General features: G+C 49.4%; 8 protein-coding genes across 8 annotated transcripts; 6 read left to right on the top strand and 2 right to left on the bottom strand.

Annotated features, from left to right (window-relative positions):
- Positions 1 to 398: 398 nt before the first annotated feature.
- On the top strand, positions 399 to 1,912 carry N7517_003107 (putative 3-beta hydroxysteroid dehydrogenase/isomerase family protein; the record flags this gene model as incomplete). The annotated part of the gene is made up of 2 exons (XM_056720837.1): positions 399 to 627; positions 684 to 1,912. 2 exons carry the CDS (start codon positions 399 to 401, stop codon positions 1,910 to 1,912), a joined length of 1,458 nt encoding a protein of 485 aa, XP_056584972.1.
- Positions 1,913 to 2,531: 619 nt separating this feature from the next.
- On the bottom strand, positions 2,532 to 3,242 carry N7517_003106 (pre-mRNA-splicing factor SPF27 family protein; the record flags this gene model as incomplete). The annotated part of the gene is made up of 2 exons (XM_056720836.1): positions 2,532 to 3,145; positions 3,206 to 3,242. The coding sequence occupies 2 exons, from the start codon at positions 3,240 to 3,242 to the stop codon at positions 2,532 to 2,534; spliced, it is 651 nt and encodes a 216-aa protein (XP_056584971.1).
- Positions 3,243 to 4,056: 814 nt separating this feature from the next.
- Positions 4,057 to 6,411, top strand: N7517_003105 (neutral/alkaline ceramidase; the record flags this gene model as incomplete). The annotated part of the gene is made up of 2 exons (XM_056720835.1): positions 4,057 to 4,268; positions 4,329 to 6,411. The coding sequence occupies 2 exons, from the start codon at positions 4,057 to 4,059 to the stop codon at positions 6,409 to 6,411; spliced, it is 2,295 nt and encodes a 764-aa protein (XP_056584970.1).
- Positions 6,412 to 7,228: 817 nt separating this feature from the next.
- Positions 7,229 to 9,185, top strand: N7517_003104 (uncharacterized protein; the record flags this gene model as incomplete). The annotated part of the gene is made up of 2 exons (XM_056720834.1): positions 7,229 to 7,453; positions 7,506 to 9,185. 2 exons carry the CDS (start codon positions 7,229 to 7,231, stop codon positions 9,183 to 9,185), a joined length of 1,905 nt encoding a protein of 634 aa, XP_056584969.1.
- A 332-nt stretch (positions 9,186 to 9,517) lies between these two features.
- On the bottom strand, positions 9,518 to 10,399 carry N7517_003103 (HNH endonuclease; the record flags this gene model as incomplete). The annotated part of the gene is made up of 2 exons (XM_056720833.1): positions 9,518 to 10,096; positions 10,208 to 10,399. The coding sequence occupies 2 exons, from the start codon at positions 10,397 to 10,399 to the stop codon at positions 9,518 to 9,520; spliced, it is 771 nt and encodes a 256-aa protein (XP_056584968.1).
- A 170-nt stretch (positions 10,400 to 10,569) lies between these two features.
- N7517_003102 (haloacid dehalogenase, type II) lies at positions 10,570 to 11,338 on the top strand (the record flags this gene model as incomplete). Its single annotated transcript, XM_056720832.1, has 2 exons — positions 10,570 to 10,735; positions 10,785 to 11,338. 2 exons carry the CDS (start codon positions 10,570 to 10,572, stop codon positions 11,336 to 11,338), a joined length of 720 nt encoding a protein of 239 aa, XP_056584967.1.
- Positions 11,339 to 11,730: 392 nt separating this feature from the next.
- N7517_003101 (EI24 domain-containing protein) lies at positions 11,731 to 12,630 on the top strand (the record flags this gene model as incomplete). The annotated part of the gene is made up of 3 exons (XM_056720831.1): positions 11,731 to 11,781; positions 11,829 to 12,406; positions 12,456 to 12,630. The coding sequence occupies 3 exons, from the start codon at positions 11,731 to 11,733 to the stop codon at positions 12,628 to 12,630; spliced, it is 804 nt and encodes a 267-aa protein (XP_056584966.1).
- A 595-nt stretch (positions 12,631 to 13,225) lies between these two features.
- N7517_003100 (uncharacterized protein) lies at positions 13,226 to 15,434 on the top strand (the record flags this gene model as incomplete). The annotated part of the gene is made up of 3 exons (XM_056720830.1): positions 13,226 to 13,285; positions 13,342 to 14,985; positions 15,051 to 15,434. The coding sequence occupies 3 exons, from the start codon at positions 13,226 to 13,228 to the stop codon at positions 15,432 to 15,434; spliced, it is 2,088 nt and encodes a 695-aa protein (XP_056584965.1).
- Positions 15,435 to 15,864: the final 430 nt, after the last annotated feature.

Raw genomic sequence — 15,864 nt, 5'->3', positions numbered from 1 at the left:
AATATAGGTGATCTATAAAACCGAAATCTCCGATGCCATAGGTTAATACCAGATCCATGCATAATAAGGCATATATAGCCAACCCTACTTCAAATCTATATATATATATATTTTTTTTAAACAAAATATGTCTTGACAAACAGAATTTGTTTGACAATTTCACTGTTTGCTGAAGCGCTCTGGCTGCAAGGGGGAGCTCAGGCTCGCTTAGCCGAGCGAAGGTCTAAGCGACCGTAAGCGACCAACCGAGATATGATCTGATATGTTTCATGTCGACTGAAACATGTTGCTTTAAATCTAGACCTTCAAACAAGCAAACTTTGTGTACTCTCCCTTGTAACCTTTTAGACCCTGGGATTGCAACCTTGGAAAAAGTATTCTGTAACTGTCCAATTACCATGGCGTTGCTTTTAGCAGCCGGCCTGGCTGGACTGTTCGCTCTCTACATGTGGCATGTTAACTCTGCTATGAAAGTAGTCCCCGAAGAGGCACAGAAACTATCACCTCATCGGTGGACAATCGAACAAATCAAAGCAGCCTATAGAAAGAGCCTGGAAAACCCCATCGATGTGACCAAGAGCCTGCCTCCAAAACAATCCCGACGATATGTGATCGTAGGCGGAACTGGTACGTATAGATACAGGTCGCTTTTCATATACTTCTACTGACTCCCCAAACTATAGGTCTAGTCGGCGCTTGGATAGTCTCGCATCTCCTCGCACGGGGTGAAGACCCCAAGGCCATTCGAATTCTAGATCTAAACTCCCCAGAGCAGGACCTCCTCAACAAAGGCGTGAGCTGGACTAAAACCAACATCACCGACGAGCTCGCTGTAACAACAGCCTTCGAAGAGCCATGGGATGCCAATATCTCCAACCTTCCCTTGACAGTCTACCACACTGCAGCCATAATCCGACCCCAAGACCGACTCAAATGCTTCCTACCACTCAGCAGCAAAGTCAACATCGACGGCACACGGAACGTCCTGAACGCCGCAAAAGCTGCCGGCGCCACAGCCTTCATCTGGACATCCTCAGGCTCCATTGCCCTGCACCAGCCAACTTTCTGGATCGCGCCGTGGGAGACGCAGCCCAAGCGCGTAGTCCAAGTAGTCAGCGACAGCACCAAACTACCCGAATCCCACGACCAATTCTTCAGCAACTACGCCGTAACCAAAACCGACGCAGAGCGCCTCGTCCGCGCAGCAGATGACCCAGTAACAAATTTCCGCACCGGCTGCATCCGCCCTACAAACGGCGTCTATGGCACAGGCGGCCAAGAGAACAATGTCATCACGGGTCTTTACCTTCGCAAAGGAGGCAGTCCGACCTGGGCTCGCCCAGTCCTGCAGAGTTTCGTGCACGCCGAAAACGTCTCACTCGCACACCTCTTGTACGAACAGCGTTTGATCCAGCAGAGCGAGCCTGGCTCGGAGCTCCCGAACACAGGTGGCCAGGCGTTCATTGTTAGCGATCCCAACCCGGCAATCTCGTTTGGTGATCTGTACACGTTGCTCACGACGTTGTCCAAAACGCGAGTTTCATTTTCGGAGGTCCCGCCCGCGCCGTTGTTGGTGATGGCGTATTTTGTTGAGATGTATGCTTTCTTGCAGTACAAATATCTCTCTTGGTTGCCGAAGTTGTCGGGAGATATTGCGCAGCTTCAGCCGTCGGTGTTTTCCATTGTCAATGTTCATGTGTTTGCTGATGATTCGCGCGCGAAGCTGGCGCCTGAGATGGGTGGGTTAGGATATAACCCGCCTCTGAACACTCTTGATGGTCTGTGTCGGCGACTTGTGGATTGGAATACGAATGCCGAGGGGAATGGGGTTGAGGTCGTGGGGAAGAGGATGGCTTTGAGTCCCGTGAAGTTTTCGGATGGGGTTGGTGTGGTTGCGCCGAGAGTATTGTGATTTGAGTTTGAGTCTACTTGATTTGAGTAGAGTAGCCATTTTCTTTCATAAGCAAAATTTAGCGGGCAATTCAATCTTTACTTGTTTTTAGGAGTTTCTAAATTGAACACGTTATGGCGTGAAATGGAACCGTATCTTGATTAAAGGGCTCTGATAGGAGATATCATTCAATGGATCTTCTGCAACTTGGAATAGCCGGAGCCGACCAGCAGTACCCGGCCATATAAGGGTCTCATTCCTCCCCAATCTTCATTTGGGTGCAAAGGCTTTTTTTGTTGGAATTTGGTACGAGGATATACCCCATAGGAAGTCGTAACCCGAGGCCAGCAGTTGTGGGAAATGGCACAACGAGAGCCCGCTGTTCGAAAAAGCCGTGTGGGCGAGAATAAGTCCTCGGCGTAAAAGCAAGAGCGACACACATAGGCCGTTGCCCAAAATGTTCACGGACGAAGGAACAAGCGCACCCTCAAGTCGCACACATGGCACTCCACCATGCAAGTGTTCCACCAAGCAGACTGTGTGACCAAGAACATGAATCCCTCAGCCAGCAGAAGGTCGCTAGAATGACAAGCTTTCATTTCTCAGAAAGATAGTACACAAACAAGACGAAAGTTCTCCCTTAGCGAGCTTGCTGCTGAGCCACTTGGCGTCTATAGTCAAGATTCTGCCTGCGCAAACCCTCAGATGCCAGCTCAACGTTAAGAATCGCCTCAGGACCACGCTTCCACGTCTCTTCCAGACTGACTAGCTCACCCTGGCTCACCTCCTGTGCAATTTTTCTCTGCTTGTTCACCTCCTCAGAAGCCTCCTTCGTCTCTGCCAACTCCTTCTCAAGAGAACCGAGAACTTCCTCAAGCTGCGAATTGCCAACCAGCCAAGCGTTTTTGCCATACTCTTCCAGCAGACCCAGGCTCTTGTTGCGCTCGGACAAGTATGAGCATGACACATATGCTTGCTGCAAAATCTGGCTTGATTTGGCTAAATCGGGCGTCTCGGTGTCTGATGTGCGAGTCGGGGCCTCTGGTGCTTCGTAACGGGATAGATCGATACCGCCTGTGAGAGGTGCTCCTTGCGCTTTGCGCGAGAGCTCTTGTTGCATGAATTGAGAAAATTTAGGTTCTGGTGCTTCCGGGATCCAGGGGTGCATTGTAGAGACGTGCTCCGGGGATAGCTCTGCGTTGATGAGCTGCTGCGCTTGCGCTCGCGCGGACGCAGTGGGCGCCGCGTCAATATCTTAGAATGTTAGTAATTTGGGCTCTAAATGCATGTATCCTATCCACCCTTGGTACATACATGGCAGCGAGTCATGCGATTCGTTGATTAACGGCATTTTGGAGTGATGTTCTTGTATGGATGTCAAGACCAAGACCAGTAGATTAATCTGCGAACCATTGCTATATGAAGGCGGTGACAAAGGCGGCGAGATGAGCGCAGCTGACTCAGCTAATATCAGCCACGTGACCTTGACTTTTATATGCACCGAGGCAGAAACAAAACAAGGCGAACAGTATACCTAATTTGTAATGTAATCAATCAATCTAATGTGATTGTGCTCACATCTGCATTCGAGTCATGGGATACATTATATATGTGGCTGCAGCAAAAACCAGGGTCTGGGAGTCCGGGGAAATATTTGGACGAATGGCACTGCTCTCTAAGATGCTCCCGACTTCAACGATGATCCTATCCAGTTCGAACTGGTCTTACCCGAGGTGCCTGATATCTAACACAAGTTCCCAGCTCGCTGACTGGCTCAAAACCAAGGCAATTCAGTCTTCAGCTGTGCAGCCACTCCAGCACATCTCTCCCGTGCGGGGGGAGTGCAGCGAAAGTCTATTCCCTTTTGGGTGTGCGGGATTCAATAGATGACGATCCCAACTTGTACATCGCTTAGGCGAATGTCACTTACTAAGTACTCCATATACACTAATGCTCAGCTTCGTTCCCGACCTTGAGGTACTTGAGCAATGATCTCATGTACTCGCAGGTAGCTCGTTCCTCTTCCCACTATATCCCTTACTAGTGCACTTGTATAAGAACCCGTATCTCCCGAGGGGATTTCGACTTTTCCAGGGCTACAGTCACTCAGCGCGCCTTTGCTGCTGATATCATAACTCTATATATATTAGCAAACCCTCTCAATAATGGCTAACTTTCGCTTGGGTGTTACCCTTGCTGGGGTGGCTCTTGGGACGCTGGTGTTTTTGCAGCTGATTGCGGTATTCAAGCTCGATGTCCAGTCGCAGGCGCCTTTGCCTAGCTTTAGTTCCAACTTCAACCAGTGGAAAAGCCGAGCAAATGCGGCGGCAGCTGATGATATCTTTTTGGTCGGAGCGGGCAAGGCAGATGTAACTGGGTATGTTTATGCTTCATTTTTGACATATCTATGTACTAAATTGGTTAATATGATTACTAGGCCCGTTGTGGAGCTTGCTCTCGCTGGATATGCTAGTTTGGACCAACTAGGCACTGGTCTAAAACAGAGACTGTATTCTCGCGCCTTCATCTTCGCAGACCCAAACAAGCCTGATGATACTTTTGTGTACCTGGTTCTCGATACACTTACGGGTGACACGGCCGTGCGACATGGTGTTCTGGAGGGTCTCACTGCGCTCGGTGGGAAGTATGCAAGGTACGGCGAACACAACGTCGCAATGACGGGGACACATTCGCACTCCGGGCCTGGAGCGTGGATGAACTACTTGCTGCCTCAGATCCCGGCATTGGGTTTCAACAAGCAAAGTTATCAAGCCATTGTCGACGGCACGATTCTGTCAATCATCCGTGCCCATGAGAACTTGGAGCCGGGTCGACTCTCTTTTGGATCCATCGACTTGCAAGACACCAATATCAATCGCAGTCCTTTTTCATACGATCATAACCCCAAGGAAGAACGAGCGCGGTATTCTGCCAATGTTGAAAAATCGCTCTCGCTCATTCGGTTTGATCGCGAATCTGATGACAAAACAACGGCCGTCCTAACATGGTTCCCTGTTCATGGCACATCTCTGTACAACAACAACAGTCTAGTCAGTGGCGATAACAAAGGTGTCGCAGCTTACCTCTTCGAGCGCAGCGTTGAGGGCGATGCGAGGTTCGCTGACGACGCCGTTATTGGATTCTCTCAAGCTAATGTCGGGGACACCTCCCCTAATATCCTGGGGGCCTGGTGCGAAGACGGCTCTGGAGAGAAGTGTCGATACGAAGATAGCACTTGCGGTGGCAAAAACGAGGATTGCCATGGTCGAGGACCCTTCTTCCGTGAGAAGGACAACGGAGCGAAGAGTTGCTTTGAGATTGGACGCCGCCAGTACTCAGCGGCAAAGAAGCTTTACGAAGAAATGGACACCACCCCTATCAAAATCACTGGAAGTTCGGCAGTGAAGGCTTTCCATGTATACCAAGACATGAACGGCTACACTTTCCGCTCGCCGTTCAACTCTAGTACGCTGACGACTTGTTCTGCGGCTATGGGGTACTCGTTTGCCGCTGGAACTACGGACGGACCCGGTGCCTTTGACTTTACCCAGAATGCTACCGGTCCAGCTGGACGCAACCCTCTATGGCAAGTTGCGCGTGCAGTTATCCACCAGCCAAGCAAACAGCAGCAGCAATGCCAAAGCCCCAAGAACGTGCTATTGGATATCGGCACTCTGACTGAACCTTATGCATGGGCCGCGGACATTGTTGACATCCAGGTCTTGCGAGTGGGTCAGCTGTTCCTCGTTATTTCCACCAGCGAAGCTACCACGATGTCTGGGCGACGCTGGAAGGAGGCTATTGCGAAAGGAGCAAAGGATCGCCTTTCTGTTTCCGACCCTCTAGTGGTACTAGGAGCCCCATCAAACAGTTACGCTCACTACGTGACAACCGAGGAAGAGTACGGCGTTCAGCGCTACGAGGGCGCGTCCACACTCTACGGCCCAAATACACTGGCGGCCTATGTCAACCTGACCCTCACCTACCTGCCATATTTGGGAAGTTCATCGCAAGTTGCCAAACTTCCAGACATCAAACCCGGCCCTACCCCACCAATTAACACCAACCGTTCATTGAGCTTCGTTGCGGGGGTTGTGTATGACGGAGCGCCCGTTGGCAAGCGCTTCGGAAACGTGATCTCAAACCCAGGGGCTGGACCCTATGGACCTGGAGATATTGTCAAGACGACCTTTGTGGGCGCTAATCCTCGCAACAATCTACATCTCGAATCGACCTACGCTGCAGTTGAAAGAAAAAGCGATTCTGGTGTATGGGAGGTCGTGCGCAATGACCGCGACTGGAATTTGGTCTTTACATGGAAGCGGACCAATGAAATTCTTGGCCACAGTGAGGTGACAATTCAATGGGAGATTGAAAATGAGTATTATAGTGTCGACACAGCGTCCCCCCTGCAGGCTGGGACCTATCGGATGCGTTATTATGGAGACTCAAAGAACCCTCTTGGCCAAATCTCGCCATTCGAGGGCATTGGTGGGACTTTCACAGTTAAGACTTCATAGTCTGACTCATTTACAATATAGCAGAGTGACAAGTTGAATGAAAGGTGACGAACAATCTTGCCAAAGTATATGATCACCGAAGTAACCAAGCCACCGTAATTATATCTCAACTTACGCGCCCATACACGTAGCAAATGAATTGGCCAGACACTCTCTGTCTACAAATATACTCAGTCCATATGTCAACATGTAATCTTCAATAAAATAATAAAGTGGTCCTGCGCCTGCAGCTGGCCAATCACCACGCGTCATAGACCTGGGCGCCTACTGCAACGTCTCTTTGTCGCGCGATCTATTTCTAGCATGGATTCCGTCTCACAAAGAGCCCCTGGCAATGGCGGTTCCCCCTGGGACTAATAGTATTGGGTTACTGTAGATTTTATGGGGAAAACTTTCAAGGTCAGGAACAATGGGTGGCTGACAGGAAGCCCTAAGCCCAACTCGGCCTATGAAACCCCAAAATGCAAATATACCAACTAGGATCCTCGATAGGTGTTTGAAAGAAATATCTCTTTCCTGTTAAAGTCTCATTTTGCTTCATCTTGCCCCATTCTTTTGTTTCCCTTTGCTTTTGTGGTCCCTAGTGATCCAGCCATTCTTTCATTTGCAAGCCATCAAGACGCCTCCCAGGACTTGTATGCACATTATTTTCACAATATTTTCTTTGGCCATGCTTTTCTATACGTGTGATTGTCTCCATCTTATTCGGGCGATCTATTATATCTCTGTCTGAGCGCCCAATTTTCTTACCGTCCTACTTTCGCTTTCGAAGTTGTGTCCTGGCGATCACTTCCAACACTCTCGTTTCTAAATCAGGATGTATCGCTTCCAGTTCTTTTTGCTCCTTCTTTTGCCATGGATGGCTTCGGCTGGTCCGATATCTCGCTTGCTATCTCAGCCATTGGAGGCACCTGAGCCGACTTCTTCTCCCCTATCGCCGGATATCGAACGGCGTGAAGCTGGCGGTATCACCGAAATCACGCCTGTTGCGGGACCTATTTCGGCGCCTACCCAGATACCGTTTACGTACGACGAGCCAATAGTAATTTTGCCCTTTTCTAAGCCATTGATGTGCTAAACTAACCACCACTCAGAAGCCAGTTACATCACATGCGTCAACAACGACTCAAAAGCCAACGACCTCTCAGAAGCCAACGACCTCTCAGAAGCCAACGACCTCTCAGAAGCCAACAACGACTCAGAAGCCAACGACGACTCAAAAGCCAACGACCTCTCAGAAACCAACAGCGACTCAGAAGCCAACGACGACTCATAAGCCCACCACCACTCAGAAGCCAACGACGACTCAGAAGCCAACCACCACCTCTCATTCGTCCACTGCGAGTCGGGTATTCGTGAACTGGTCCACATCCACAAACCCAGGAGTGCTGCGTTCAACTAGTTTCTTACCTGTCTATATAGTCCCTATGTATATGTCAAACACAGCACCCTCCCTCGATCCCTTGGTGATACCGAGCGCAATCCAATCTTCATCGACTAGGCTTCTAGGTGGAGCAAACGGCATAAGAGCTGCCACGACCGCACAGCCAATCTCGCCCCCTACGACCATACAGCCATCGATAGTACCAGTGCCCGCAGTTCCCACAACTAGCAACCCAGCTCTGGGTGCTATTGCACCTCCAGGAGGAGCAAGCAGTAGGAATTCTTCCACACCCACACCCATGATCCCGGCCTCCAATCCCATCCACCTAGCGCATTCTACGCAGGCAAAATCTACACTAGTACAGCCTCCCACGTCAGGATCCAAGCCAGTTGTGACCGTAACCGAGCCTGTGATCGTCTATGTGACTAAAGGAGCATCAAGTCCCTTTTCGACAAGCGTTGTTCACCATGCAGCCAGTGTCAACAACTCAACAGTGTCGTCGGCAAAACCGTCTGTTGAACCAACAACTACGTCTTTGAAATTTGTGACCATCCATTCCACTGCAACGTCGGTCGTTCAGGTTACTGTTTACCTAACATCATCACCTGCTTCTTCGGTCTTGCTGGCCCCAACTGGGAGCGCTCCGGGTGTGAATGCAGCGCCTATAGAAACCGGCCGTGTCAATGCAACTTCAGGTGTACCTTTGTCCGTCAAGTCGACAGCACCATCGCTTCCTTCTTCGTCTTTGTTGTTGTTGTCCTCCTCAGGAGAGATTGCTCCTGTGGTGACAGCTCACGTCACTTCCACGAGTGTTGTTCCTCTTACAGTTTACCCAACTACTTCGTTATCTTCTTCCCTGTCTTTGTTGTTGCCGTCCTCAGGCGAGCTTGCTTCTACAGCGACAGTCCATGTCACTTCTACAAGTGTTGTTCCAGTGACAGTCTACTCAACAACATCGTCATCTCCTTTGTTGCCGTCCAGTGAAATTGCTTCTACAGTGACAGTCCGTGTCACTTCCACAAGTGTTGTTTTAGTAACTGTTTATTCGACAACGTCGTCATCTCCTCCGTTGTCGCCGTCCTTAAGTGAGACTGTTCCACGCGAGACAACCCCTAAAGTGACAGCACAGGTCACTTCCACGAAGACCCTTCCCGTTCATGGGTCGACTGCTACACGATCGGCGGAAACTACACATGCAGCAGATCCCCCGTCTATCGCGGATGCCGATCTCGCTACCACGATATCCAAACCAGGCAAAGGAATACTTACTGTGAATCCGATTACGCCGTTTGGCTTTGTCACAATCACTGAGACTGAGACCGAGGCAAAGACTACGACGGTGACAGATCGCGTCACTGAGACTGTTACTGCCACTGTTACTCGGGATTAACTGTGAGATTGGGAGGAAATTGTCAATTTTATTTAATTTTAATTATCGAGGCCTTCTTTCGCGAGGGGTTTTTTTCTTTCGTATCTCACAGACTATTTTCTCTGTTTCGCTCACTATTTATGTCAAACTATTTCTTATAACTACAAGTCAATATAAGGAAGCTGTATTCAGGCCAAGCTGCAAAAGAACGTGTCTTAGCTTATCCTACACCTCAAAAGATCATTGCCAATTCGAACCCATATAGCTGTGTGTTATCATTTCCATGATATATTCCCTCGAGTCTCAGAGAAACACTTACAATCGAATACCATAACCACAGACATCAGCTACCTCTACCTCGCCTTCCACCTAACCCTCCCAACCCACATAGCCCAGTCCCGCACATCCTCCCTCTCACAAATCCTCTCAACAGTAAACCACTCTCTAGCCAGCTCCTCATTACTAGCCATGCGATGCACGAAACTATGACAAGCACGACAAAGCCACGCCACACTATTCAACATCCACTCATCATGCCACCCTTTCTTAACAACCTTCGCATGCACCCCGCGCGGAATCAAATGGTGATACGAGAGCGGGATCCAGTCGCGTTCGCAGATCTCGCACGCGTCTGCGCGCGTGCTAGCCCACGCTGGTGGGCCAGTCGTCACGCTCGATGTGTACTCTGTCAGCACAGGCGTGAGGAAGTCCAGCAAGTCTGCTGCGTCGGGGATTATGCCATATACGAGTAGTGAGTCGGTTACGCTGACTGGGATTGGGGAGAATAACGATTCGAGGGTGGCACGTGGGAGGGGTGTGTCGGCGTCTGGGGGGATGTAAAGGGTTGATAGGGCTGGATCGTTTTGGATGGCTGCATAGCTTAGGGTTTGAAGGGGAGTTGGGAAGGTGGTGAAGGTTTCTGATGCTAGGAACTGGGGGTTGTTAGCTTTGGGTCTTGTTAGTTGTTAACTGTAGTGTGTAGGTTTTGTCGGGCCTGAGGGCTGGTTGCTTTGCGCTGGGTTGGTCTGGTGGGGTGCATGTACATCAACAAATTCAGCGAGCTCTTCTGGGTCTGCCCTTCCTGTGGAGACCGTTGTCACTGTCGCTACGTCTTTGCGCTCGGTGCGCTTGCCTTTTGGCTTTCGTCGCGTTGGCTTCGGTTTTTCCTCAGAGCGGGCCACGATGGCATTAGACAGACATTCGCGGAACACAGCATAGTTCTCATAGGAAGTCATTGGGACTTGAGTAGGAGAAAAGGCCTTGGTCTTACACCTGGGTTAGAGAGGTTGTTGGGCAGAGTCTGTTTTGCCCCACGGAAGATTGACATCATTAATCAACTTGCATTCTTCAACCTGGTAGACCTTGACTTATCCGCTTATCCATTCTAAAATTATTATGAAACATCATGACAGCCAAGACAGTTGTCGCTTTTGATCTGTATGGCACTTTACTGTCAACTGAATCGATCGCCAAACAACTAGAGAAACACTATGACAACGCCAAGGCGCAGTTGATCTCCGCGCTCTGGAGGCGGTATCAACTAGAGTACACATGGAGATTGAACAGCATGGGCAAGCAATCCGTCCGAGCTTAGGGCTCCAAATTATTGACAATCAACAGGCCGTTATGAAGACTTCTCAGCCATCACACGTAACTCCCTACTGCACGCGCTGGCCGACAACAACGAGCAGCTGGGCGACGATAACATCGAACACTTGATGCAAGCTTATGACAGTCTCTCTACATTTTCCGATGTGAATCCAGCTTTGACCCACATAGTTGCAGACCCAACCATCCAAGCTGTGATATTCTCCAACGGGACAAAAACTATGGTATCTAACTCGGTGTTGCGATCCAAGGACCTTGCGCCGCACGCGAGCGTCTTCCAAGATATCATCACCGTAGATGAAGTCAAGCAATATAAGCCATCAAAGGCAAGTTACGAACACCTAGCGAAGCAAACAGGCCAAGACCCATCACAGATGAGCAAACTTTGGCTGGTTAGCGGCAACCCTTTCGACATTGTCGGGGCGCGCGCTACAGGGATGCAAGCTATATGGGTTGACCGCGTTGGTACGGGATGGAAGGATGCTATGGCTCCAGATCTACGGCCAACGGTCATTGTACACAGTCTGGAGCACATTGCGAACGAAATTCATAGACGTCGGCTTTAAGCCAGGGCGTCCAACATTGAACTTCGAACAAAGGCTCCAGACACCAAAAGAGGCTTGAAAAAGAGGAATGTACAGCTGAATATATTTCCAAACGCTCCACGCTTGAGTAGAAGAGTTTGGGGTAAGCCAGCAGATTTGGTCTTTCCTCCCATTTCCCCTCCAGAACAGTGATTGTAACAAAGGTTCAGAGTGAATAGGGAGGAATTCAGTTTATGTGAAGAAGAAAAGAAAAAGGGCGCTCGGCGAAAAATTTCTCTATGAAATAGTACATGCTTAGTCATCCCATCGGATATCCTTGGATCACGTGAAGTCTTATCGATAAGGTGCTGCCTGCATTCGAACTCGTCCATCGCCGTTGGCAGGGATTCTTTGAAGCTGTGAACCTGCAAGCCATGTCGCGAATCCTGGATCCTAGCCGAGCTGCTTGGCTGTATCCTCTTTGGGTATGTTATTGTGGGAATTTCCAAAGCTTCACGACTAACCTACATAGGGAATCTACTATTTTGCGTCAAATCGGTTCCTATGGCCTCTCTTCAAGGCCCGCCTTCTCCCCATAGTCCTCCTTTCATCCTTCATATACTTCATCCTCTTCTTTTTCACCTACCTGCCCCAGGTTGCCTTCCTCGCTATCTTCCAGGGCAGCTCGGCATGGGTAAGCGGCGCATTCCTGGTGCTTGGTGAAGGAGCAGCGATCGTTGCCGCACTCTTCGAGGCATTCTTTGTCGATGAGACTTTAGTGGATATATTTGATGCAGTATTGGTGAATGAGGGCCAGGAGGAGCTGGTTACCACCTCGCGGGTCATTTATCCCGAGCCCGGCAACCCGGCCAAGCGTCTGGGTACGCCGACCACCAGTGCCGTGTACTCTCCATTTTCGTTTCGGCAGATCGCTGAGTTTATTATTCTGCTTCCGCTTATCTTTATTCCGGTGGCTGGCACTCCTATGTTCCTAGTTTTGACTGGGTATCGTGCCGGTCCCTTTCACCATTGGCGTTACTTCCACCTACTGGACATGTCCAAGCAGCAGAGAAAGGAAAGTATTAGCCGGCGTCAGCTGCAGTACACTACGTAAGTCGCGTTAATTTGCTTTATTGACATGGGATCTAACGCAGTCTAGCTTTGGAACGGTGGCTCTGATCCTCCAACTGATTCCTCCTTTCTCTATGTTATTTTTGATGACCACGGCTGCTGGTTCGGCACTTTGGGTGACGGATATCGAACGCAAGCGACGTGCTATCAACCAGCAGTCCAGTCGACTGGGTGAGCAATACCATGACGATATTATGCCATGATCTGTGAATGATACATCTCTTTCGGGTGACCGAGGTTACTGCAAAATGCATCTAATTTTCTATTTCTGGTTCCTGATTCAGGCGAATGGTAGGAACCTCTTGGTCTATGCCATTAAAGTCGACCACAGTCCAATGATTCTCGTTTAAATTCAATCGTAATTCCCTCTGCTTGATTTTGTAGAAAAAGGATTATGAGTGGCACGTGACTGCGCCTCCAGATGTACTTTTTTTTTTTTGTGAATATATTCATATTATAATATTACACATATATAGAATGGATTTAATCCCTAGCAATCAAATATACCTGATACTAGTTGCCCTTGGCAAAGTTTCAAGTACCCCAGATTTCCAAGCCATGAGTTTTGACCCGCTTAGCAAATCTGAGAGTGTGACCCCCGGACTTCGAGAGATTCGGATCTCTTCCCCGAGATTTCCAGAGCTTCAGCTTTTAAAGTTATTGGCTTGTTTCCGACTTTCGGGACTCGGATTTCGGTATTCTTTTGGTTCATAGTGAAGCCTGCAGCCTGGATGATCTGACTGGTTTTTGATTTAAACATGACCTGACGGTTCGTGGGGTCATACTGGCAATTTGCTCATGGACCTGAAAACAAGGCTGCGCAAGGCCTGCGATGCCTGCAGTATTCGAAAAGTGAAGGTATGAGCGGGTCTTTTTTGTCATAATCTGCGGGAAATTACTGATTTCTATGCAAGTGTGATACCGCTGGGCCACCTTGTCGGTCGTGCGCTAGCTTGGATATTCCCTGCACCTATGAAAGACCAAGCAGACGCCGCGGGCCTCCTAACCGCCATGCAGAGGCATTTAAGAAACAAAAACGGGAGCCTGAAGATGTAGCGTCGCTGAGCCCAGCAGACTATCCGTTGGCGACGACTCGCCTGGCAACGCCATTCACCAACCCTCAATCTGCATCGTTCCCCCTTTCAGTGGAGTCGATTTGTTCTTTGCACACGATGCAAATGCTGCTCGACGACTTTTTTACTTACATCCATCCTTTGGTCCCGATTCCACATGAGCCCACTTTTCGGGCAGCCTTTGAGCGCCGGGAAGATGTAACCAACCACACATTTTTGGCACTCTTGGCATCGATGATTGGACTGCTAGTGGCTTCCTTTCCTCGACGACCTAAACTCCGGCTCAATACAGAAGCCGAACGCACCGCTTTCCCCAATTCTATAACTCTAGTAAAGCGGTGCCTTGACGTTGCTATTCAAGCCCGCGGGACTGGATATCTTGATCGCAACGCCACAGTCTATGACGCGGCGATCAGCTATTTCCTCGCTGTATGTTCTGGGTACATTTACAACATGCGCCGATGCCGTGTGTACCTGTCGGAATGCCGAGCCATGCTCCAAGTATACGATTTGTGCAGGTCTCCGACCACCACCAACCGCCCATCCTCGACACTAGGACCCGTTAGCCCACTATCATCAGCAACGGTGCATGATCAATTACCACATAATTTCACGGAAACCCAAGGCGTCGACATTATCACTCAAGAGCTCGGACGGCGTCTGTTCTATGTCACCTTAGTCGGATATCAGACATTACACCAGATGGGCTCTTCAGATATCAAGGTTCATGTTCCTCCAGAGACACCGACGGACCGTTATCCACCACTCCCGCTGGAGATCGACGATGAATTTTTGTTCTCAACACATGTTGAGCCCCAGCCATCCGACCGAATTTCACAGATAGTCGGATTTAACGCAAATGTCCGCGTCTACAGCTCATATACCGCCTTGCTAGCTTGGGAAATGGCATTTGGTAGCGGTCAAATTTTCGACTGGGAACACCAACGCAAAAGCATTTGGGACTGTCTCAAGCAAGCAAAATCTGCACTAAGCAATGTTCCTGCTGAGTTGTCTCTCCGCCATGCCAAACACATATCGCCGGCGGGTTTGTCAGGTCTTGGTGGAGATGATACCATCTTCAGTTACTCGAATGAGCACATTCACCAAGAACGACGTGCTATACAGTATGAGATCCAGAAAGCCAATATTTACGCTAGTCAGCTATCCACCAGGTCCTATCTAGTCGAGAAGTACTGGAGCCTCTTCGAAACGTTTTCAAAGTACGGAAAGTCACCTACATTCACTACTCCGGGCAGCACCACGCCGAATATCAAAATCGAAGGAGGACCCAGTCCTGTACCGAGTGCGAGTGTGACTCCCACTGGCACCGCGCCGTCAGAAACCAACACCCAAGCTCAACCCCATGCACAGACAGACTACATTGGCCGCATGATGGCAGAAGAGCGCAAGCTGGTCATCAAAGATCTCTTCGTGCTATTACGAACAGTGAATGAAGTGAACATGGAGCCGAACGGCGCAAGCATTGTACGTTATAGACCACTATTTACCACTTATCGTGTATCAAACTAACAAAGATGACCCTCCAACAGACCAATAAAATCCGGCAAGTAGCATCCACCCTCCTCAGCCTCTCCCACCGACCAAATCAGTCCACAACCGAAATCCCAAACCTCACAACTGTTGCCGCGCCATCACCATCACCAACGACCGCCCCGCCAGGCCACATCCTCACCGCCGCAGAGGCGGAGTCCTACTTGCATGCATTTATCGAAACACTTGTCCGACTAGAATGCCATTCTCCCATGAATGATGCAGCCAGTCCTGCCGACGACGTCAGTCCGCAGATGAACGGCCGCTCTATGAGCTATCTGAGTGATTATGAGCGGGATCAAGAAGAATTGAGCCAGTGGGCGAGCTTGAAGGAGTATCAGCGAAAGTTTGCAGAAGCTGGTGGTGTTTTGCAGCAGTTGTAGCATTTTCAGCATCTTCTTCGTGTTGTTCTTTTCCCTTCAATGTTCATGTGTATTACTTTGGAATAGGGCCAGGGGTTCTGGCACGTTGGATCACAATTGGATATTATATCCTTCATTATTGAAATATGAATGAATACATTTGGTATACTTCAAATATCGCGTCTCTCGTCACCTTAAACTAGCTGGGTATATAGAATTCGACTTCGGTAGTTCCGCATGAGTCCAACAAAGCCGCGGCTATATTCCCAGCAAGTTAAAATCCTACATTGTCAAAAGCAGGGGCCACACGAGCGGCCAAATATTCGTGTTTCATATAAAAGAAGTAAATGATAATGTGGCCATTCAGCCATAATATTTGAGTATTTATACATGCTGCGACAGCAGCATCCTCCTTAATGACATTGATTGTATGCCTTTCTTCCGTTCCCTA

Source organism: Penicillium concentricum, assembly GCF_028827145.1.
Source record: "Penicillium concentricum strain IBT 3081 chromosome Unknown utg000001l_segment0_segment0, whole genome shotgun sequence".
Lineage (NCBI taxonomy): Eukaryota > Fungi > Ascomycota > Eurotiomycetes > Eurotiales > Aspergillaceae > Penicillium > Penicillium concentricum.
This window is presented reverse-complemented; position numbering and strand designations above follow the sequence as displayed.